The sequence below is a fragment of the Peromyscus maniculatus genome, chromosome 12 (genome assembly GCF_049852395.1).
Source record: "Peromyscus maniculatus bairdii isolate BWxNUB_F1_BW_parent chromosome 12, HU_Pman_BW_mat_3.1, whole genome shotgun sequence".
Lineage (NCBI taxonomy): Eukaryota > Metazoa > Chordata > Mammalia > Rodentia > Cricetidae > Peromyscus > Peromyscus maniculatus.
The window spans coordinates 77,226,862-77,252,898 of NC_134863.1; the positions used below are offsets into that span (position 1 = coordinate 77,226,862).

General features: G+C 39.3%; 1 protein-coding gene across 7 annotated transcripts in view; it reads right to left on the reverse strand.

Moving 5' to 3' along the window:
• Positions 1–26,037, reverse strand: part of Grik1 (glutamate ionotropic receptor kainate type subunit 1) — a 388,066-nt gene that overhangs the window by 89,917 nt on the left and 272,112 nt on the right. For all 7 annotated transcript variants that reach the window (XM_006987930.3, XM_006987928.4, XM_006987927.3 and 4 more), the window contains exon 7: positions 17,422–17,565. In XM_006987930.3, the coding sequence (XP_006987992.1) occupies positions 17,422–17,565 (144 nt within the window). The remainder of the gene's footprint in view (positions 1–17,421; positions 17,566–26,037) is intronic.

Genomic DNA, 26,037 nt, shown 5'->3' on the forward strand with positions numbered 1-26,037 from the left:
GTTGTAAGAAAAATTTAACAATCAAAGGGTGGGGTAGGGTTCTGTTTTTGTCTTTCCAGGATAATGGAAATACCCATCTTCCAAAACTCATAAGGCCTTGGATATCCGGATGTTTACAGCAGAAAGGAAGAATCTATTGGTACCAATCTACACATGGTAAAATCTCACTGTCTAACATCTTTCTCTCTATCAATCTAGAAAAGTTGTGGTTCCAATTCAATTATAGCCAAGCTGGTTTTGGAGATGGAATTGGCTCACTCCTTCTCTAAACCCAAGCATATTGCTAAAAGAAAAGTTTAAGAGATTCTTCAGTCCCATATCAGAAGAGCCCTCTGGTGTGAGACAGAAGGAAACCAATAAAAAGGGACCGTTGTCTTCTAAATTCTAATTCTCTCCATGCTTACTCTTGATTTCTCAGAATCCTTTCTTACATGCTATGTCCTCTTTAAATCCAAACCTCCCATTTTTGATAACAAATAAATTTTTCCAATAGCAATCTCAGAAGTCACCAGAAGGAAGATGGGGCCCCAACAACAACAACTCTACCCAATCCAGAATGATGCCATGGTAATCATCATCATACTACACTTCTTGCCAGAATTTCAGACAATCTTACCCATTACTCTAAAACTTGCTGCAGAACCTACAGTTAGTCTAACTGAGATTTAACTATCTGAGCTTTCTCACAGTACCCAACAGAGATAACATCACCCCCTAAATGGCAGGAAGCAATTCTAAGAAAACGACGCCCCTTCTCCCTTAGGTTTCATAATTCTCAGGGTTATGGATGACGGTTATAGGGTTGGGGGTGGAAGAAAATATTAACTCAGGATTGTAAAAAAAAAAAAGGGGGGGGTGGGGGGAGAAGAAATGGAACAGATAGGTATAAGATATGATGGTAAATCATTGTATATACTAGTAAACAAACTTAGTAAAATAGCAACCTTAGATAATTTGCACTGTAATTTGTACTGTTATAGATTCTTATATGTTGATACAAATGTAAACTATTTTTATACTCCTGTTTAAGATAATTTGTATATTGATACAAATACAGAACTATATTTGTTATAATGTACATATATTTCTACTCTTATTTGAAACATTTTTATATTGATACAAATGTAAATTTATATCTGTCATACTTTATATATGCTCTACTTCTGTTTAGGATATTCGGTATATTGATATATATTTAATATTATTGTCATATTGCATATCGCACTATATATTCCTACCTCTGTTATAAATATCTTGTGTATTGTCACAATTTTGAAGTCATCGTTCTTCGCCATACATTTGCTTATAGACTGTTTACCTTATTTATGTGAAGCCTTAGTCCTTAGGTTATTTCGATAGATAAGATTTATAAATTTATAGTCGCCTATGCCTGTCATCTCTATAGTTACGTTAGTTAGGTTATCCAGATTTACAGATACATAGGTCAGATGGGCAGGTAATCTTCAAACACTTCATAGACCTGGAGAATATGGCATTTAAATAACTTAGAATTCTGTTGACGTGAGACACAATTGCTCCTGGCTGCACCAATTGATCCCGAGAGAATGTTGGGCTTCTAAGACATTTCCATTTGGAAGTTTGTCTTTTGGCACAAAATGGCCTACTGGGCAAAGAACTGCCCTTGCCTTGATGGCTGACAGTACAAATGCAATGCTCTCCTTTCTGGACAAGCGGGACACAAGGAAAGCGACCACTGTACTCTGCCAAGACAGGGTAAGATGGTCTTTCAGAAATCCTGCTTCTGAAAATGGTCTGTCAGATACTCTAGGCCTGTAGCCAATTTGAATGCACCAACAATGCTGAGAAACATTAGGTGACTGTCCAGGCTGCCAGCTGTCTTGGTCTACTCTTGCAAGATTCCCGAAAGTTGCTTGCATCCATCTACCATTTCTCAGGGACCATTATGTTCCTTCTCAGGTCTTTGATGGGATTGAAGACTAGCAGTTATAGTTACAACTTAGTATATATAATATCTTAGATAGAACATATTAAGTATTAGGTTCAGGTTCTTTAGGATAGGACACCTTTGAATGATCTTTATAACATGCTGTTTACCTATGCTCTATACTTCTCTGGATTTTAGTATGTGTTTCTTGCTTGATATTGTTTGCATTGGTTGTAGTTACATCTTATCTAGGTCATTATCTCTCATTTCTGGACAATATTTTATAACCATTCCTTTGTATATAGTCTTGTATTAGTTTAGAACCTTCTTATTTAGACAAAAAGGGGGAGATGTAGTGGGTAGCCATTCCAGCTTGGTTCTGGAAGTTCCAACCCCCATTGAGACTCTGGCAACTGTCACGCCTACGAGGCGGGGCGAGGGGAGGCGCCTGGGGACCCGAGAGCTGGATGGGCCAGCGCTCGCTCTGCGCGCTCTCTCGGTGCCGGAACGCTGACCGGTGCAGATTAACTGTGCAGAGCTCCGGAGAACACCGCTGGACTGCATTACACCTTCCCCAGACCCTGCGACTTACCCATTACTTAATTTGTGAGTTACGCCATTAAATAAATATCCTTTTAACTACGTGGAGTGGCCAAAATAATTTCTCCAATACTCCTGAATGTACCAGGCTCTGCTGACCCCCCATGGGAGGCTTTACCTTCTTGTAGGAGGGAATGGTGGGTGGGTGGGTGGGTGGAGGAAGGATGGAGGCATAGGAGGAGGAAAGAGAATGAATAATAAAATTTCTTAATAAGTTAAAAAAAATCTATACTGACTTGGAAAATAATTCTCAATTCCTTGTCAGAAGAATTTTGAACACAAGCACTGTTATCCTGTGACCAGGTCACTTTTAGATCCCAAATCATCACTATGTTATTTTAAATATAAATCATATGTCTACTCACATAATGCTAGTACAGTCTTGTTGGGTATTGGTTCAGAATATTTATTTTTAAGAGGGATAGAATATTTGGAAGGAAGTGAAACCAGGGGCTTTTCTTATAAGGCTGGCTTTTACTGTGATAGTAATTACTGAGTTACAACAGCTAAAGCACTTTTGTTTTCTTTTGCCATGGAATCAATAAAAGGAAGGAATGAATGCAAAATCTTTAGCACTTATGTCCAAAAGGTTAGCTCAAAACCAATTTCTAAGGCCAACTTTTGGATCATTTATTTACATAAAAGCCAACAGTAGATGCTTTCATCTGTCTCTCCGAGTGCTCTATTATACAGTCGGTATTCAAATAGTACTTTCAAGTTGTAATTAGCTTAAAGTTCAAATGCCTGGTTTGTAATACCTCTAATGAAACAACTAAAACCCTGGCTGCTATGACTCCCCTCCTCTGTTCTGCTTTCCCTGACACTTCCTGTTCCTCATCCCAAGATGATGACTACTCTGACATCTTGGGGACCAAAGGCCTTTTCTATATTTTCTTGGATATATTGTTTTCTATGTGTATCTTCTTATATAACTTCATTTGTGAATACTGACACAATTTAATGCACTGACATTCCTCACACTGTTGCTAAGTGCTGAGTTGGACAGAGAAAGGATTCTTGGCAACAAAGTTATCTTCTTTTTGATACTTAACGTGTAATCTTTTCCAAATAGGCTCAAGAATGTTGTGTCTCAGGGGGCAGAAGGAAAGAGGTAATAGGTTCTTAGACATTTTACAATTTTGAGGCATGGTTAACTCTGATCCTCTCTGGCCTGCAGAATTGCTCTGTATCTTTAGAAGCCCATGGAAGGTCCTTAACAACCTGGCCTTTACTGCTGTCTACCAACTCACTATAATTGCAATTCATTTGGGCACCAACTAATTTCCAAATATGGAGACCCTTCTTCATCTTGCTGCTTGCAGGTTTCAAACGTATTCTTCAGACTTCCAGTCCTTTGAGGGGATATTGAAGCAACTCAGGTAGAAAAGCACAATTGCCCTAGCGACCACCCTATTCTACGTGGCTTGTACCACTAGGCTGAAGTGTAGTCCAGGGTGAGGTACCTGTTTATTTTCTGTTTGTATTGATTTGGAACAAGCTATCCTTGCAGCAAGGATATCTCATTTGTCTTAGGAGTACAGTTCTTGCCAAACATTCTATCCTATAATGTATACTCCATTTTGGTTGTAGAATGAATGTTTCAAGGCCTTCTTGGTTAATGACATTCTTAAAATACACATTCTTGCATTTAATAATTCCACCCTGGAAAAGTGTCTGAGTATGGATAATAATACAGGTTGAATTATATTTCCTCAAAATCTACACATTGAAGCCCTCTCCATAAAAGAAATAATATTTTGAATGAGGCTTTCAAAATGGTAGTAAAGATGAATTGAGATCCTAGAAGTGGCCTCTTAATTCAACAAGACTGGGATCTTTACAACAGAGAGGAAACACCAGCCACACATTCACAGGCAGAGACAAAGACGTATGAGAACATAGCAAGAAGCACCCAACTCAAACAAGAGTTGGGTGTAGGAGAACCAACTGTGCTGACCCCTAGTCCTGGATTCATGGACTTTAGATCTGTGAGAAAATAAGTTTCTGTTGTTCAAGTCACATGGTCTGTGATATTTACAACTGACATTTCAAACCAGCTAACACAGGTGGGTGTGACTGACCTCCATCCTCACACTTACTTTTCCTGTTACAAAAACCCTGACTGTGTTCATCTTAATTCTTCACTAAGGATCTGGCTTTCTGTCTCACAGGGGCAGCAACTCCAAGTTTGTTCCGCCACAGTCTATGACCACATTGCCAGCAACTATGCTTTTCTTTGCCCGATGGCAAGACTGAACTGTGAACTTATACCCTTGAGTATTCCAGGATCCCAACTTTCCACCAGCTAAAAGGTGTTGCTCCCCAAATTTCTCTTTTCTATGTGTTGTCCTTCATTATCTTCTTGTCCTTCTCCAATGAATCAACCATCTAAGCAGCATATAAACATGTTCTTTGTAGCTCATCTCTGGGAAGTATTTCTCATGTGCTAGACCTTTTAACAGAACCTATTTTCCTTCATTCTCACAGCTATATGAAGTAGAGGTCATCTGCCTTTTCCCGTATGATAAAAGTATGAGGATCCTAAAGCTACTAGATATCAAACCATTTTTCAGACCCGTGTCCTCTAACTTCAAAGAGGGTGTCCTTTTGAGAAGGTGACCCAGCTTAGCAGAATAATATCCAAAGAACACACACCCCAAGCATGAGCACCAGAAACTGCTCTCATCTGTTTATAGATGCCCATGGACTGTGTTAAGCTATCCTGTAATGTCTGCTACTTGATCTGGCTGCAATATTTGAGGCCTAGAGAATCTGTCATATTTCCATTAAACTGTAACTCTCTGTCACTCTGTGAAGTCAATCAGGGAGTAAAAAGTCACTCTGTTGGAGAGGTAAGTTGCTGAATAACAACTTCAGAAAAGTCATGAGTTACTGTATTTTCCATCTAAAGCTTTTAAATTCTTTGTTCTGTAGTGCCAATGAGAATGATAGAATATATACAGTGGGACCAGTCATATTTTTCATCAAAGAGGTATGAACACTCACAGACTAGAGGGACTCTAATTCAATAAAACCCTTGATTTTTATGATTCTCTGGGAAGAGGAAAACTCTGGATCACAGGCTGATATGGGGACTTGGGACATTTGCATAATATTTTAAATACCATATGATTATTAGAATTTTTTAATAATTAAAGCATGTACATAAATAAGGGAATATAGCCAAACATTTTTTTAGGGGGGCATACTAATTGAAGGCTGCTGGGCAGAGGTTAAAGCTCTATTTCTCCATTTTAATTTTAGAACTGGAGATTAGACAGGCAGTTGAAGAAAGAGATTAAAAACATTGGATTTTCAGGAGGCTTGAAGCATCTGCCATCTATTCAACTGCAGTAACCCTCTGTTTCCTCCTATGAAATAGAGGCAAGACATACAGGGTTTCTGTAAAGACAACGTGAGCACATGTATATGATGCCATTGCTGTGCCCAAACTGTGTCCTCCTTAATGACAAACATTGAAGACCTAGCTCCTAATATATCAGAATATAGCTATCACTATTATTACTAGTGCCTTATTAAAAAGGGGAATTTGAAGAAAACACACACACACACACACACACACACACACACACACAACACAACTAACCTTTAACACATGGGCCTTTGAGGAAACATTCCATATACAGTATACAAGCAGCAAAGGAAGAGGGCTAGAATAGATTCTTGCTGATAGCCCTCAGAAACCAGCAGAAAAGTAAACAAACAAATAAAAATCCCACAACATTACTGCTTTACCATGACCTTATGTCATGAAACGTCACAGAGCTGTATATGATGCTGTCTCCTCATTGTTTGGTTTGGCTGTGGCTCTAGAAAAGGCACTTGACACCAAAACATTGTCTGCTTCTACTTACGATTGTCCAATAATTATTATTTCCTCATTAAGTTTCTTAGTGTTCTCAGACTGGTTCCTCAGTAACTCACAAGCTGTGTGCACTTTTATCCAGTGCTGAGTTTGGGCACCAGATTCAGGCTCCTAAGCTGTATCTGGCTCTCTCAGAAAAGTCAGCTTTGGCACCTGGAAAGTTAACCCCATTTATCACCAGTCTTTAGGTAAGCCATTAAGTAAGGAGGATTTCTCGCTTATGGGCACGCCAAAGATACTCAGCATCAGGATCCACTGGTCCCCATGGATGTGAGGGAAGATGGGGGACCTTGGACCCCTCTACTCTGCTCATTCCTTGGGTCCATTACCTGCCCCTCAGAGAAGTGGACAGACACACTCTACAGCCTACAGATCCAGGAGGAAAGCCATATGAGCTGAGACAGGAAGTTATCTGTGAAGGTGATGGTGGATAGACAGCCAGACTCAACTCTAAATCAGATCTATATATCAGTCCAACTCTAAGGAAGTTTTTTTCCTTGGATTTCTGAATTCTTTCCAAGTTTAGAAATTCCCTATTGGCCTGTGAATGAAGTCAGTGATACCTGTCACCAAGTGTTGACTCAATCATTAAAATAATCATTCATTCAGTTAAAAAGTTTTACTTTACTAACCTTTAATATAGAATTATGAAAAGGTCACAAGCCCAAGGCACCATTGGGAATATGAAACAGTGAAAAGAAACCGGGGATGGTATTTTGCAGATTTCAAGAATTTGTCTACAATTGTCCCTGACTTCTGAATGGAAGCTTTAACATGTGTAACACATTGTGTCTAATTCAATTTGATTTTAATTACAGGAGGCCTACTCTGCATCTATTGTAGAAACACAGCCCCGATGGACTCCCTGTGCAATTAGTGCCTTCCCCAGGTCTCCAGAGTACCACACACTGACAAATATCCCTAAGTCATTTTCTTCTAAGCAATGTAATCTGTGTCCAGTCACCAACAATTTGATGTCAGTTCTAGAAAACACACATCTGAAAACAAATCTGAAGTGTCCACAACAATGGAAGTGAAAATAAATATCAGTCCAAGGAGGAAATGATGAATGGGACCTTCGGACCACAGAGCTTGTGGGGGTGTCAGCTATTTCAGGAACTGAGATGATGCAGTTACTATATTGCCATCTGTTCAATGTATAATTATTTTAACTATTATGCATGTTGTTTATAACTCATTATCTTGCAATAACAGCCTGCACAGTTCACTGCATAATTTAAAAATATAACAACTTTCCTTGCCAATATTTGATTTCCAATTCTAAACCTGCTGACTTTAACTATATCTTTTCCATGCACTCTGGGGAAACTCATTTTTATTTTTTTCAAGGGTTTATCTTACAATATGCACCTGGACTTTCTTTGGCATAACCTAGTTTCCTGGCTCTGGGTCACACAGTGGCTTCTCTTCTGAAATAGAATAAATCTGCTCTTATACAGGCAAATTCGTTAAATGAGTGGGCTCACAAATCTGAGACATTCATATGCTCAAAGTGGACAGGAATAGGGTGCTTGTCTAATTATCTGGATGATGTGATCAATAAAACCTAGAAATCAGATTATTCTCTCTTGAAATGTGAAAATTACTTGGATCATATTAACCAAATAATTGCCTTTGCAGTTCAGAAGCTTATTATTATAGCTAATCAATATGTTATTTATATAAGAAGATGAACAGATGGCTCCCACGTGGGGTTGAATTCATATTTCACTCTAGTTTGTTTGGTCATATTTAAAGAAACATTCACTTATTTAGTCATTACTCCACACCTACTGTATTCAGAAAGAGAGCCTGAATATGGCAAGGTTGCTGTGTGTGTAGGTGTAGAGGGTGCAAGTTCCTATACACACCCATAAAGAGGCCAGAGCAGAATGGTAGGTATCATCCTCCAGCCATTTCCATCTTACTACCTAGAGAGGGGTTTCTCACGGAGCTAGAAGCTTGCCACATGCTTAGGCTGGCTTGCCACCAAGCTCCCCAGACTCACCTGTTTCTGACCCCTCACCCAGCGCTGGGGTAACAGACATGCCTAGGCATGTCCAATGTTTTATGTGGGTGCTGAAGATTTGAACTCGGGTCCCATGTAGTGTTTTGAACTATATAGCCACCGAATCCCCCAATAACAGAGTGTAACCTGAATCAGTAAGCCAAATCAAACCTTTCCTCTCTTACCCTGTTCTTTGTCTGGGTGTTTCATTCCTTATAGCAACAGAAACAAAAGTAGACCAGGTCCCCATGCTCACAGAACACATGCTCTTAGCCATGGAGCCATTGCTGCAGCCCTGAACACGACACGTTCCATTTCCAAGAGACTTAGTGTGCAGGACACCTAGAGACATTTCCACAGTGAAATGTTATAAATTCAGTGGTGATGGTTCATGCAGCATTGTGGAAGAGGGTGAAAAGATGGTAACAACCAGAGGCAGTGGACTATTATCAAGAAGCAGTATTCTCCAGATCCAAGAGGGCAGTTACACATATAAACTCACAGTGGTTGCGACTGCATGTGCAAGACATACACAAATTCAAGTCACAAAACTCCCAGCGTGAAGAGGGCAGTTGGACACAAAGTTTTACCCAGACCATGGAGTTATTGTCAATTAATAGCTGCTGGGAAAGGGAGAGTCAGTTTTCTTTAAGAATTTGGCCCTTGGTAGGTCAACCAGTGTCAAATTGGTGCTCACACACCAAGAATATGTGGGCAGCCTACAATGGAATTGGTAGGCTTTAAAAGTAAAGTTGGGTGTGTAATGAAGGAAGGGTTGATCTGGGAGGAGTTGAGGAAGGGGTGTGAATATGACCAAAATATATTGTATAAAATTCTCAAAGAATCAATAATAAAAATGATTACATGGTGCTTTTGGAGAATGGTGCAAAGGATTAAGTATGTGTGCTGTTATTTGAAACACTTTCTGGAAAATGTGATTGCTGAAATAAACTCATATGTTTAGTTCAATGTCCTCAGAAGAGGGAGCAGTAGGAAGAGCATTCCAGATGCAGGGGATCAGAGGAGCATGAACCTGGGAAAACACTAAGCACTAGATCTCAACCTGTGGGTCTGGGAATGGGGAAAGGGAATGAGTTGAAGAGATTTGCCTATGAAGTCTCTTTGCAAGCTCAAGCTGTTCACACTTGCTGGACTCATTTTTCTCAAATACATTGGAGGTAAACTGGCAATGAGAGTAGTGACTATTGAGCTGGTGCTTGGTGGGCGTGATCACAATGTTGGATAACTGTGAGTAGCAATGGAAAAGCTAAGTGGATCTAGCAAGTAAGATCTAGGGGTATCCCAAGAACCCAGGGGCTGTTAGACACCATGGATTTTCCTTGAGAACCAAACTGCATTGATAAATGATTGCTTTCCAGGCAACTTTTCAGGGTAGGCATCTTAAAATTTATCTCACCCTCTAGTTTGCTTAAGTAGGTTTAGCATGGAAATGCTATGGAAGAAGCTAAGATACAAATAAAAGAATAATTAGGATGATAAACACTAAGGTCTACATTGTTTTGTGAGGAAAGAGAATCCAATAGCAGGTGAGAAAATGAGATTTAAATAGAGTGAACCTGAAACTGAGGATGCTCTCGGTAGCAAAGGAAGGCAGAGGAGATGGCTGAGTGAGTAAGTGGTTGTTATGCAGCCATAAGGATACACGTTTGGATCCCCAAAATGTAGGTAAGAAACTGGAAATGGTAACATGCATCTGTAAGCTCAGTGCTGGGAGTGGGGAAGGGAGGTGGAAAGATCACTGGATCTCATTGGCAGCAGGATTAGGGGAGCCTACAAACTTGTAGTCAAGTGAAAGTTCCTGCCCAAAAGTAAAGGTGTGAGTGATTGAGGAAGGCACCAATAGTTAACTGCTACAGACGTGTACACCCATATTAACACACACACACACACACACACATACACACACACACACACACACACACACACACACACACACACAAGAAAAACAAGAAAAAACAACTTGTGTGCATGAGGAAGTGAGCAAGTCAGAAAGGCTCTAAGAGGCAGGGCTATTTAGTATAGTAAACCTTTAGTTATGTTAGGCAACATTCTAAGATGAAACCCATGATCCATGTCCTTTATACCCCCCCCCTATTAACCTGTCAGAATCTTCCACCCTCTTCTGACACTTGTCCATGTTTCTGATGGGTGTTTGTCTGCCTGACCATTGATTAGACACTTCAGAGACAACTATCAAGGCATCATGGTGATTGCTATGGTTGTATCTCTTCCAAATTCAACTGAAACTCAGTCCACTTGTGAACAGTAGTAAGAGGATGGCCTTTAGCAGATTATTATCACTCTTAGGAAGGAGCTGGGACAGACTAGCTAGTCTCTTTTTACTCTTCCTCTCTTCTGCCATGTGAGGATCCAGCCAAAGAGACCTTCAATATACATCAAATACCAATGGCACTTCTCAGACTGCAGAACTATTAAAAGTGCATATCTATTCTTTAAAAAGTTCTCAGTGTCAGGCATTTTGTTATAACACCACAAACTAAAACAGTTATATATAAAATGATGCATATAAGTAGTAAAAAAACTGTAAACTATGAAAGTTATTTTTCTCTGTCCAGATTTCTTATTAAGAGAAAGACTGAAAAATATATAGTCTTCCTTTACTGGTATATATTCTAAATGTGAGGGCTGAGTGAAATGGTTATCACTGATACAGTGCAAATGAGGTGGCTATGCTGAGGAGTGAGACATCAAACTGCAGAATTTTTCAGTAGTTGCAGGATGAGAAATGTGAATGGAAGCATTTCCCCCAAAGTAGACATTTGACAGAATTTTTGGACAAGATCCAATGCTTTTGGGATATTTCGTGGGAAGCTTGTCCTGATAAGCAAAATCAAGTGGCAGATATCAAGTGTTCCTTCATGGATATAGTAAGATATAAGTATGCCAGAGCTTACCTTTCTCAGGAGACTTTAACGTTTTTTTTCTTTTGTGTGTACTGTACAGGCATGTTTGCACTTGTGTGGATATGCGTGTTGGTGTGTGTGTGTGTGTGTGTGTGTGTGTGTGTGTGTGTGTGTGTGTGTGTGTGTGTGTGCATTGTGTATGGAAGTTCAAAGTTTACTCTGGGTATCTTCCTTGATCACTTTTTACTTCGTTGGCTGAGGCAGGATCTCTCACTGAACCCAGAGTTTACAGTTCTGTTAGTCTAGCCAGCCAACTTGCCCTGTGAATGAATACTGCATATGTCTCCCAAGTGCGGGGATTCCAGGTGGCTGTCACGCATACCCTGCTTCTATATGGAATGTGACGAGCACCACTTTGGTCCCCACTCATTGGGGCAAGTTCTATATTTGTTCAGCCTCCTCCTAAACTCTTAATTTTTCTAAGAGCCCAACTTTCACCCAGTTCTCATATAAAACAGCAAACAAAGTAAAAGTCCAAGTCACAAATCAATATTGAGGAATCTTCAGGTGATTTGGTTAAAAAAATCATTCTTTACTTTTTTGACCTTTAAAAACTCAAACTTAAACATTAAATTTATATATTTTAACTATAATTTTTATTCCATCAAAATAAAGTGTTCACAGCAAAACAGTGACAGAAAGCTGCCCATATTTTATGCAGTTCTCAGTGACACCACACACACACACACACACACACACACACACACACACACACACACACACATATATATGTAGTCATTTGGAAATAATTTCCATCCCTATCTAATAAATCTATTTTAGAACAGATCAATTAAGAAACTTGTTCTATAATTTAAATTGAAATATTAATTCAGAAAAAAATTATTAAGTGTTTAGTAGAATTTAATTTCCCACATTGAGCTCAGCAAACATCTTTTAAATGACTGCCGTGTTCAAGGTGTAGCACTCCAAGGACACAAAGATACAGTGGTTTTTGTCCTTGTCCCAGGGAAAGGCTGTGCAGTGCTTGAATGACGAGTGTTAAGGGTTAACACTGAGAGCTGCTGGAGCTGTGAGATCTAATGAGGGAATGAACCATTGTGAAACCTAAGTTGGGGAGGCTGGCTAGAGAAAATGAGTTCAGACCAAGAATTAGCCCAAGGGACAACCAGGAGACAGACTTTCCAGTCTGAGGGGAACATGACAAAGGGGGTATTATTAGGAAGACTTTAATCAGGAAGAGAAATCCATCAGTTTCCAGTGTATGAACAACAGCATAGTGGACCCAGGAAGCCACAGACAGGTGTATTTCTAGATGGTCGAAAACCTATTAAGGATTTATGTACATCTCTTTTATATATATCACCACGAAAGCACTGTAACTCAAAATGCAGAGCCTAGTTGGAGGCTATCTTAGTATCCCAGGAGAGAAACTGTGAGTGTAATGGGTAAGGAAGGTTACTGCAGCATGCCTGGGACAGAATACTACAGAGACTACCCCCAAATTTCTAAATATTTTATGGAGATAGTGGATTAATGGTTTAAATCAGTTTTAACACAGGGCCTGGGACCCTGAAAATAGTTTAAAACACACTGGTGTCTTGTGCTGTACCTTGTTACCGCTCTTTTCAGAACTTGTGATTGGAAATGATCTTCCTGGTAGCCTTGATATACCTATTCCCACAATGACTGCTCTGAGGCTTTGTCTGCAGCCAACTGACACAAGACCTAGTTCATGGTATTTTGTTACAGAGACTTGAAAACACTGACTCTTGAATTGATTGGTAATTGCTTAGTGTCTTTTGACTTTCCTGAGTAATCATGTGTGTGGTTATTTTGGGAAGTCCTCTAGATACCTAGCTCTTCGTATTTGAGTGCCTATAAATCAAATACCTAGCTTTCTGGGCACTTCTGACTTCCCATTGCAATGTTTTATCCATATTTATACAAACAACTGCCACTTCATTGTAGATTCTAATAATAATGATGATGAAATAAATCAATGACAGAAACAGTGCTTATCATATGTTGGGCAATGTACTAAGTGACTGACAGCTGTTTTACTGATATACATTTTTAGCAGAACCTTCCATTTGATGATAGTTACTCTTTATTGGGCAATAATTTTGTAACACACATTTTGGTAGGCTTTTTATACAATATGTGTAGAGTCCCCATAAATATATGGAGTATTTTTTTATCCCCATGTTATAGAAGAAAGTGAGAAATCTTAAGCTAAATGTCTGTTTACATAGATAGTAATCTGAAGTTAATCTCAGATTTATGTTCACTATTTCAGAGCTAAATAGGTAGAGAGATTTATAAGACCCACTGTGACACATGGTATCAGAATCACCAGTGCTAAAGAATATGTCTGGTCTATGCTTTGTCTCTGTTGAAATATTTATGGATGCATTAATGTACTGAGTGTGTACCATCTCTTGATTTTGCCTGCAGGTTTTATGTATTCTCCAGTTCAATTTATCCTTCACCTATTACTTAATTTACTTGTTTTGTGTACTTGTTTTGTGCAAAAGCCAATGAAGTGAGCTTGGAAAAATGCACAGCTTGAAGAAAAACATGCAAACAAGTATGACGATATAATCATAGTTGGAAGAGAGGTGAAAGAAGGATCAGAAGGTAGGAGCTACTGCTTGCATTAGACATGTCATGATCCTGACAAACATGGCAATTCAGCAAGAGGCCAGGAAATTGAGCATGAGTATATGGCATGTTCAGGGAAACATCACAGGCTCAGCAAGGACTAGCGACAGTGTAAGAGATGAGCGAGATGCCATGGGGCTTCGAGGACAATGCCACTAAAGAGCTTTTAAGTCCTGCCTAATGGTATAGCATTTATACTGTGATATGAGATAGCTTCAGGTGAAGCCTGGTATTTCTTAGGAGGTAGAATTTATATTAGTAGATGGTGGAAACCACAGCTTCTACTTTGGTGAGAGGGTTCTTCCTTGTGACAGCAACTTTATATTATGGGGAGCAGGGGCTGGGAATATAGCTCATTGGCAGAGAGCACTTGTCTAGCATGAGTCAGCTCCTCTGCTTGAGACCCAGAACCACATACATATTACTGTCCTGGTTAGTTTTGCTTGCCAGATTGATACAATCAAGAATCACGCTGAGGGAGTCTCAACTGAGAGATTGCCCAGATCTGATTGGTGGGTGGTCATGTCTGTGGGGAATTACCTTCATTGGTGATTGATATGGGAGGGCACAGGGTAGGTGGTGCTACCCTGGGCAGGTGGTTCTGAGTTATACAATAAAGCTAGTGAAGCACGAGGCAGAAAGAGTGAGCCAGTGAACTGCATTCCTCTGTGGTTTCTGCTCCACATTCCTGCCTCTAGGTTCCTGCTCTGAGTTTGTGCACTGATTTCGTTCAGCGATAGACTGCTATTTGGAAATAAAACTGAAATAACACTTTTCCACCCTAAGTTGGTTTTGTTCAGTGGTTTATCACAGCAACAGAAGAGCAAACTGACCTAATTATGAGAGACTAGTAAGTTTTGTTGAGCAGAAGATCATCATCTCCTAATATACGTTTGTTTAACGAATCTCCAGGAAGTGGACTTTGTAATGTACAGCATTGCGTTCCAAACGGTCATCAATCCCACCCCATTTACTGTCAGCCCCACATACTGAATGGTAGTTACTTTAAGGTAATCATCTGAGAGGCCTCCTAACTCAAAATATTGTGCTCTTGTGAGGGATTACTACCCTTGCAGTTACCTCTGCCCGGGAGCTTTACCTTCTGTGATGAGGTTGGTTTTCACTCCATAAATTCAGTGTGCTGACCTCGCCCTTCTCATTATTTCCCAGTCTATTTTTTTTTTTTTTTTTTTTTTTTTTTGGAAATCCTCTAGAAATTGAAAATGACTACAGGAAAGGACCTGGGGGAAGTTTTAGGACCTAGTGCTTTATTTCATGTTTTATAACGAAACCCGACACTTGCAAAATTTGGCTGTGTTCTCAGCCAAAGACACACCAGTTTTGTTTGTTTGTTTTTGTTTTTGTTTTTTTGTTTTTCTGTTTAATGTGTAGTTGATCACAGAATTCCCTGCCTGCCTGTCTTCCAGCAGCTTGGGACGTTAGTCCTGGTTCCCCACCCTACTACCACCATGCCATTTTTCCTGCAGGGATCAGCACCCTGCCAAAGGTCACATATGTCCCGGTGACTCTGGAGCCAAAGAGAGGATGGGAGCAATACTGTCAAATATTGTTGTAGTCGCCCTTGGTGGCGTTCCTTCACTGCCAACCACAGATCCTGAGAGCGGGGAGCTACTGTTCCTACTACAAAGATAGAAAACGTGGTCTCGTTGCCAATGTCGACCCTTATCTCGGACTCATTATTTCTTTAAACATACCTAAATGCGGCTTGGCAATTTCACCTTCTCACATAACTGAAGTGGAAGCAAAAAGGTGCTTGGAGTGCTTTGAATGTTTGATCTCGGGCTTTCTTATGGCTTCTGTCTCTCCTCGCACGGGTTTGAGATAAAAGGGAACCAGATGTTTTCTTGTTAAAGATCAAGGCAATCAGGATGGCAATTCAGGACATGACTATCACCACCGCGGGGAGAAGGGGAGGCCACGTGACACTTTTCTATTAGCCGCAGTATGTCAGGTTTATGTAGCTGTCAGAGAGGGTATTTCATTTCATGCCTATTTGTGATTTCTTTGTTGTTGTTGCCAGTTTCAAATTCCTGGCACCACCCTCAGTAAACTGAACGAGGCTATTATAAGTGTGCATTCTCATGCTAAGGGAAGCCAGTATTTCAGATGCCTGCTGAACCCCTTTACTATTCTTTACACGTAGTAACGTCATTCAGTTTCTTTAGAATAATGCTGAGAAGGTGGGTGGTCTATTCCCATTTCACAGATGAAAATTCGAGACACGGGAAGGTTAAGTACCTAATCTCTGTTATATTGCTCATAAGCGTTAGCAGAGCTGAGGTTTATAGCTATGCAGCCAGTGGGGACAGGATAGGGAAGATAAGCTAAAGATTTAAGGAAGAGCTCTTCTTCAGTCTTCAAAAGTACAGGGTCTGCACCGGGAAGTGTATGCCTTGCTCTCAGCACTGCAAGCTTTTTCCCCTTGGTGCTGGGGTCTTATTTCTTATAGGCCTGCTCTAGCTGGTCCTTATGTTTAGGAACTCAGCCTGCAAGGGGAAGCAGATTGAACAGCAGGAGAGGTGGTCTATAGGTTCTGAGGAGATCAGCAGAGATCCAGCCCACAGCCCTCAGGATATAGTGAGCCTTCTCCATTTGTATTCTATCCTCCCCTATGCTTCTCAATTACTGGTTTGTCTTTGACTTTCTCCAGTATGGATAGGGAAGAAGATACACTTCATGGGAGAATAAACTTCTGCATCCCACAGAGAAAATTCTAGAGCATGTCACAGGATACTGAGCATACTTAGATTTTTCTACTTCCAAGATTCTTATTTCATATTTGCCAAGTCCATAAATATCCAAATGTGCCTGTTGGTCTCAAAGATAATCCAAAGGCACAAGTGTTTTAAGAATCCTGGAAGGGTCTTGGAAAGGGAATTTAAATTGCTCCAGAGAACAAAATAAAGTAGGTATAGTCTTCAAAACCTGAATATTAATAAAGAACTGCCCCTTCCTAAATATTCTCTACTCTTAGACAATCTATAGGACAATGAGTAAGTTTTGAATAGAACCATGCTTTTCTCTTTCATTAACAAAGGGAAAATTTACTCTAATATAAAAGGTCCTTTACTTAGCCTCAAAAAACCATAAACCTTGGGAGACCACAGAGACCAAGAACCCACAATATGAGCACTAACATCCCTTATGGATTCAATATCCCTAAGTTCTTACGTGTGGAGAGCCAGGTGTAACTGGAACACGGCTGAAATGAAGGACAGTTAGTAGTATTATGATCTAGTAGCTTGTTTGAGCATTGCAGCATCATATGTGAAAATCCAGAATAGTTCCTACAGGCAAACTTCTGACATTGAGATCTGAGAAGACCAGTTGACAGTGGCTGCTCCTCCATTAGCATCACTATGCCACCAAAAGCACATCAAAGGGACATGGTAAGGGGCGCTAAGCAAACAGGCTACAAGGAAGGTACACTTGCCTCTTTGATCAGGTTCATAAATCTGGGTCCAAGGCGCCATGGCTTGTGTCGATGGCACTGTAGGGAGCTGACCGTCAGCTGTGAGGCGCGGTGGGAAGCAATGGCTACCATGTACACAGCATCATACATCAGAGCTGCTTCAGTCTGTAGAGAAAAACAGGGACCACACCATCAATTCCATCTTTATTACCTCCCTCTACCCAGGCAATTGCTATTTCTTCCTTGCTATTTGATCTTAAAGACCTTTTGTTCTTTAGCTAAACAGTGGTTAGTTACTGATAGCTACTTTTCTACAAAAGAAAACTACACTCCAGAATAAATTAGAATTCCACATTTGGTTTTGAGTTCTTAAAAGCAAAGCAAAATAAAAACCCAGATCAACTACAAAAGACTTTATTCCAGGAATATTTTTGGAGTGTCTTCTATGTCAAGCTCATCATTGAAGTCAACTACCTTGAGACTGATTCTACTAAGACTCATTATTTCAATATGAGTTCTTGTCTCTCAGCACCTTCCTTCCTTCCTTCCTTCCTTCCTTCCTTCCTTCCTTCCTTCCTTCCTTCCTTCCTTCCTTCCTTCCTTCCTTCCTCCCCTCCCCTCCCTCCCTCCCTCCCTCCCTCCCTCCCTCCCTCCCTCCCTCCCTCCCTCCCTCCCTCCTTCCTTCCTTCCTTTTTTCTTGTTTCGTATTTTGAAGAAAAGAAATCTTTGCTAATAGAGCCAATAAGTGATTTAATTATTAGGGCTGCTTGTTGGTCACTTTCATTGGCCAGGCTTGATGAGGGGAATTGGAGTCATGGTATGAAATTCTATGGAACCTGAGGTACAGGCCTGTGAATCAAAGCAAACTTGGATTTGCCTCTATGAGTTACCATGAAAGAGAATCAAAGCAGCTAATTCTCTCTTGGAATAGTTGTCTTTTCCTTCTTTTCCTCATAAAATTCTTCTCACTTGCTAAATTTTATATAATACTCATAGCATTTTGTCAAATATACTGCCCTGTGGTCTTGGGGATAAAAATCTCATAATACCCTCATATTTTACTGGAGGGCTTTCTTTGCAACTTCAAATATATTAGCTCATTTGAAATTCTCGGTAATTCTCCAAAGTAAGCAGAACACACAGATAAAGCTACTTATTATATGTAAAACTGACCCCAGGCAAAATATTGATTTATGGTTGCACATGAGTATACAGCTGAAAAATTGACAGAGTCAAATCTAGAATCCAGGTTCTAGCATAAAATTTTGTATGTGGTTTTCTGCAATTAGTGGATTCATCCACTATTGCTGTTAACTATGTCTTTATGGACATCAAAAGAGAACATAAGTGATGAATGCTACACCAGCAATGGATGCTACACCTTGCATTTTATCACTTTTGAAGCAAGAGATGCTTTTACTCTGAACCTTATTTTTACAGTCTCTGTCACTGAAATGTAAAATTATTTCTAATACTTGTCACTTCATTAAAAACAATGTGAATTTTTTAAAAGCAGAAACTGTTCAAATTCAGCCTTTAGCCCCTAAGCACAATTCATATTACAGAAACATAATTTAATAAACATCTACAGAATGCATTACTATTGATTCATAAATTAAAACAAAACACACTTTTGTAAGAACTATACAGTACCAAGATTTAGCATAAATCATTTTACTTATATCCTTCACACAGAGAAGTAAGGTTGATGGTAGTGGCACTGGCAATTGTTAAGCTTAAATTATTTTGATTAACTCAAGATTTATATAATCCATGTTGTTGATGACAAAACTGAGTCTTGTGAAAATTAGCTGGTGCACATCTACTCTGCTAATCTCTTACAGGGGTAGAGTTTAGCCTCTTGCTTGCTTTAGTCTAGCACCCATGTTCCCCACCATTCTGCTATGCTTGTTTGGTTTAACTGGGAGAAAGTGAGTTATTGGCAGATTACTTTGTAAAATGAAATCAGTAGTAACAGTGACCATTTACTGAGCACTAATTACATGTCTGTTCACAATCCTCGGGAAACAATGAACTTTGTCATCCTTTTACTTCTTTATGGAAAGAAAATTAAGAGATGAAATGGTGTCTATAAACTGGTAGTGAGAAAGCCAACATTTAGATCCTTAAAGGTGGTGGTATATGCTCTGGTTCCATCTTGTCCAATTATTTAGTGATCATAATAGTAGCTTAATTAAAGCTAAAATCCATTGACCACGTACTACATACCAGTACCACAAGCATCATTTTTATGTATGATAGGTCCTTCAATGTGAAACATTTAAAATTAGTTTATCTATTCTTTGAGAATTTCATAATATATACAATGTATTTTGGGCATACCCAACCCCATTAACCTCTTCAGATTCATGCAGACCTTCTCATCTCCCCATCTCAATTTCATAAACTTTTCTTCCTTTTTTACATAAATGTTTGTTCCTTTTTTTTTTTTTATAACATACTGATTCCAATTAGTGCTGTTCATATGATCATGGATGTAGGGTCATACATTAGAGCACAGGCAGCCTATGATGGGCCACACTCCTGAAGAAAACAGACTGCTCTCCGCATCTCAGTATCCATAAACTGTCAACAGTTCCTCAGATTGGGGTGGAGTCTCATAAACCCATTCATGTTTGATGACCAACTGGCCTGACCTTGTGCAAGTATTGTTCGGGTAGTTACAATTACTGTGAACTTATGAGTACAATAATAGCCCAGTCATGTCCAGGAGACATTATTTCATATTCCTATTTCCCCATCTCTGGCTCTTACATATATCTTGAAGACTTGGGTAAAGTAACATTGATCAGTGCCCCTAAGAAAATCTCTTCACAGCATAAACATACTGAAAGCTGGATTCTCCTAGCAAATATATGTTTTGGTTATTAAAACAATTGGCTGTAAGGGGTTAGTTAACTCAGGGGGTCTGGGCTGCTCAAGTCCTGCACATTCCAAATGTCTGTGGGACAATACTTTGAACTAAACTTTTTGAAAAAGATGTGTTGTATTCCTGGAATCTGGTGCCATGCAATATTTATGCTAAAAATGTGATTGTGGCAAATGTCACATTTTGTACGGAGGTGCTGGGCTATGCTATATCAATTGAGGTCTGGAAGGGCCTGGAGACTAAGGTCAGTTATGTGCTCTGTGTGTTTGAGTGGGTTTCCTGGTTGGCAACATTTCACAGGTAAAGTCACACATCATTGCTGCAAGTCAAGCAATTTCTAGGGAGCTTCAATGGTATAAACACCTAGAAGCCCAGGCCTGTTATGTCTCTGCCCTGTGTGAAAATCTCCTTTGTTGATTTTACTTTTTATTCATTTTTTTTCTGTAACAAGCTGTTACTATAAATATGAGAGCTTATTCGAGTTCTGTGTTCTTTGTGCAAATAATGATTTATTAGGACATGGTGGTAACTGACAACACAAACCGATGAGATGCCTCATCACCTTATAGACAAGGACAATTGGCATGCTCTATCTCCAATTGGGATACTTGGAAGAAAACTGGTCTTTGAAGAACAAATGGGCAAGAGGCATAAGTTTTTCATTACTCTCTAAATTTGGAAACAGTTGTAGGTAAGGTAGGGATTGTTGAAATTGTCCATGGGGACTCTGCTGAGGGTGCAAGCTTGTGGAAGCAATGCTGCCGCCAAGGGAACCCCACACGCTAGAGGAAGTGTTGCTCATTTACACTGTCACTGAGCACACATCAGGTAGAACACCCTGTTGGTTAGTGAGATTTGGGAATGGGTTTGGGAAGGTGTCAAAAGGACCAGCACAAGCAGTCTGAAAATTCAGTAGTTAGGAAAGAAATCTCAGAAGGTCCACAGAAGGTTGAGCAGTGTGGTTGCCATAACTTGAGCCTCAGTGAATAATTGCTAGTTTTAGATAGAGACCAGGAGGAAATAGAAGAAGAAGGATTATAAACAGAGCAAGTAAACACATTGCAAATGCCTTTGGTCATACTAGGTCAAAGAAGTGTCAGATGAGGATTCACCTTGGGCAACTAGCATAATAAAGAATGTGTTTCATGAATAAATAAGAACATAAATAAATAATACAATATTCTTCTGCTCTAGTTTCTCAAGTAAACAAACTTATAATGTATTAATTAACACTTCAGTTGATAAAACACTATTTATAAATTCAAGATTTTTTTTTTGTCAGAGGGTAGAATAAGGGTTGATTACACCTTTGCCTGCCAGAATGTCCTTTGTTCTTTTATTGACTAAAAACAGCAAGTCTTATCAAGTAAATTCATTCTTATACCACAGGAATGTATATGTTATTTAAATATTTAATGGAGTGACACTATGTTGGTATTATACAGATTTACAGAGCAGCAAATAGACATAGAGAGGCCACTTGCTCCGGAAACATAGCGAGGACCTAAACTCTGGTTTCCTTTGTCAAGAATAATGTTGCCTTTTCTACTAATCCTGTAGGCTGTTATCTTTTATCATAGGATTCTCTGTGAAGACTCAAAGTGGCTATCCAAAAATGTCTTTCCCATGGACCACAATTACAGAATTGTTAGATGTACGAGAATAGGATGATGCTCCCAATTCTGCCTCACACTAGAAGTGCATTTCTGAGCCAGGAAGGAGAATGACAGGGCTCTGTGGCTTCTTTCTCCTTGGCATTATCAAATCACACACCATGTTTTTGTTTGAATGTTGAATGTTCCCCATAGGCTCGGGTATTTGAATATTTAGTCCATACTTAGTGACGTTGTCCACTCTCTTTGTTTGATGTTGAAGACGTGATATCTCTCTTGTCTTCCTGCTCCAGCAGTCTGTTGCTATACCTTCTCTACCATTATTGACTATCCATTTACAATTGTAAGCACAAACTCTTTCTTCCTTAAGTTGCCCTTGGTTGTTGTGATTTATCACAGAAACAGAATAATAACTAACACACATCATCATGGTGTACAATCAGAGAAAAATCATTCTGAATCTGAGCCATTCCATCTCCCCATCAGTAAAAAACCCTATTTTCTGAATGAGCCCACAGTACTGTGGGAAAGATGTAAAAAGCAGAAAGAAACGAAGCAGATTTTACAAAAACCATTCTAAACTTTAATTATGCTAATTAACAATCCCCTTGAAAAATAATACTCAAAAAATCTTCAGATAGTTTTGAATAGTGCATTTCACTGTTTTGAACTGAGCCAAGCAGCAGTTTTCTTAACTCAATTTTTAAGGCAGGTTTTTATTTCTTTAATCAAATCTGTTTTTAAATCTAGATTTAACTAAATTGAATTTGGGTACGACTGATTTCTCTATTTATCAGTTATAGATTTGTTTTGACATATAAGATGATATTATTTGGCAATGTTTTAGTGTACAAAATTCTAAGAAAAGCTTTAATAAATTATCTTAAAAATAGATAAGTCAATGGGTGATCAAAGCACACTTTCCCCATTACACTTTTCTAATTCCTATATGCTCATATCTATAATCTATAAATGTATGTGGCACATGTGAGAAAAATGACTGTAATGGATACAGGCAATGCATCTGGGAGAACACCAGGATGATACGTATGATTTTTACGTACGCAATTTAGAACACAATTCTATTATATCAGTGGAATTACTTATAATCACTTATTATTCTAGTTGCTTTTCTGTTGTTAAGATAAAATATCCTGAAAATGCCATTTATTTGCAATTCCAGGTTACAGCCCATTGTCTTGGGGAAGTCAAGGCAGCTACAATTAGGATTACACCCACAAATGAAGATCAGAGCAAGAACAGAGAGAGAAGAAGTGTATGGACTTATTCTTTCTTTTTGCTTATTCAGCTACCTTTTTATTTTTCTTTTGCACAGTACTCCTCCGTAGAGAATGGTGCTGCCCACAATGGGCTGGGTTTTCTTTCATCAATTAACAGTTATGAAAATCCCCCCAATACATGCCACAGATGAACTTGAGATAATAATTTCTCTTTAAGTTTCTCTTCCCAGAGGACTCTAGGTTGTGCTAAGCTGATAGTTAAAATTAACCAGTGCACTTACTGGTAATGCCATTAGTAGTGTTAGTTTATAAAATAAAAAATAATTTGTTATTTGAGAATAACCTCCATCTTTATTAATAAGGCATGCTTCTTGCTTGTAAGAGCTTTGGCTTTCCAGAGAAATATTTCAGGGCTATATGAATATTCTTCATTTAAACATCTTCTGTTTGGGTACAATCTTAATTAAATTTATTTTCTGCATAAATTATTTTATCAAATGCATAGTTATTGAAACTTTCTCTGTGCTTTGCCTTTTTTAAATCCTGGGGATAAAATTACAGAAATGGAAAGTATCTCTACCTAAATGTTTATATTCTCATAGAGAAAGACACTAATCTAACAAAACAAAATATAGCATGAGAGATTGCAAGAGTTAGGCAGAAAATTAAAACAGGTAAGGATGAAGAGAATAACAGTGTAATCTATCATAATAAAACTCTGTTTACAGAAGGCCTTAATAGTGAAGAGGTATTTGAATAGCCTTAATAGTAGTGGATGTAGGCAGTAAGGGCAACAAGTACTTGGCATGTAAGAATAAATGAACATGTAAGATCTAATACATATTTCCATAGGTTTTTTTTTTTTTTTTTTTTTTTATCTTTGGGGAGGTGAAAAAAGCATTCTGATTGAGGCAATTTAAAAGCAAAGAATTCTCCTTAACCCTGTAATGGCTTCCTCTATCAAGATATCTCTTTCATTGCTCTCCCTCTTCCTTCCTTCCTCAACTTGGCCATCCCATTCTCTCATGTTCTCATTCCCCATTGGCTCCCCATCATCCCCACCCTGTCCCCAGTTTACTAAGGAGATCTTATCTGTTTCCCCTTCCTAGGTTGATCCATGCATCTTTCTTAGGGTTCTCCTTGTTACCTAGCTTCTCTTGGGGACGTGGATTGTAGTCTGGTTATTCTTTGCTTTTCATCTAATATCTACTTATGAGTGAGTCCATCCATGTTTGTCTTTCTGAGTTTAGGTTACCTCACTCAGCATGGTTTTTTCTAGCTCCATCCATTTACCTGCAAATTTCATGATGTCATTTTTTTTTATAGCTGAGTAATACTCCATTGTGTAAATGTACCACATTTTCTTTATCCATTCTTTGGTTGAGGGGCATCTAGGTTGTTCCCAGGTTCTGACTATTATGAATAATGCTGTTATGAACATAGTTGAGCAAGAGTCTTTGTGGTATGACTCAGCATCCTTTGCGTATATGCCTAAGAATGGTATCACCAGTTCTTGAGGTAGATTGCCTCTTAATTTTCTGGGAAACCACCATACTGATTTCCAAAGTGGCTATACAAGTTTGCACTCCCACCAGCAGTGAAGGAGTGTTCCCCTTGCTCCACATCCTCTCCAACATAAACTGTCTTCAGTGTTTTTGATCTTAGCCATTCTGACAGGTATAAGATGGTATCTCAGAGTTATTTTGATTTGCATTTCCCTGGTGACTAAGGATGTTAAGCAATTACTTAAATGTCTTTGGCCATTTGAGATTATTCTTTTGCAAATTCTCTGTTTATATCTGTATCCCAATTTAATTGGATTATTTGGTATTATGATGCCTAGTTTCTTGAGTTCTTTATATATTTTGGAGATCAGCCCTCTGCCAGATATGGGGTTAGTTTTCCTATTCTGCAGGCTGTCGTTTTGTCTTATTTACTGTGTCCTTTGCCTTACAAGAGCTTTTCAATTTCAGGAGGTCCCTTTTATTAATTGTTGCTCTCAGTGTCTGTGTTACTGGTGTTGTATTTAGAAAGCCTGGTGCTAGTGAAATTCCCAGGAATCCACAAGGATAAACCCAGCTAAGACTCTTAGCAATAGTGGAGAGGGTGCCGAACTGCTCTTCTCCTGTAATCAGATTGGTGACTACCCTAATTGTCATCTTAGAACCTCCATGCAGTAACTGTTGGAAGCAGATGCAGAGATACACAGCCAAGCACTGGGCCATCCTCTGCAAGTCCAGTTGAAGAGAGGGAGGAGGGATTACATGAGCAAGGCGGGTCAAGATTGTGATGGGGAAACCCACAGAGACAGCTGGCCTGATTTAGTGGGACCTCAAGGACTCTGGACTGACAGCTGGGAGTTTGCATGGGACCAAACTAGACCCTCTGCATGTGGGTGATAGTTGTGTGACTTGGTCTGTTTGTAGGGCCCTTGGTAGTGGGACCAGGATCTATATCTGGTGGATGAGCTGGTCTTTTGGAGCCCATTTCCTATGGTGAGATGCTTTGCTCAGCCTTAATACAGGGGGGAGGGGCTTGATCCTACCTCAATCTTGATGTGCTAGGCTTCACTGATTCCCCAATGGGAGGCCTTACCCTTTCTGAGGAGTGGATAGGGGATGGGAGAGGAGGAGGTGAGAGGAGCAGGTAGAGAGGAAGGAAGGGGAACTGTGGTTGGTATGCAAAATGAATAAAACATTTAAAATAAAACAAAAACAAACATACTACATAAAAAAAGAAAAATTGAATCTAACTCTGTGGATGAAAATAAAGAGTTTAATGAAGATGTATTGATGATTTTAAAAAAAAAGCAAAGAATTCTTAGCATTGAACCTGGAGTTGGGGTCATGGGGTATGCTCTTTTGACTCTGATTGATTCATTAAGCATCCTTGG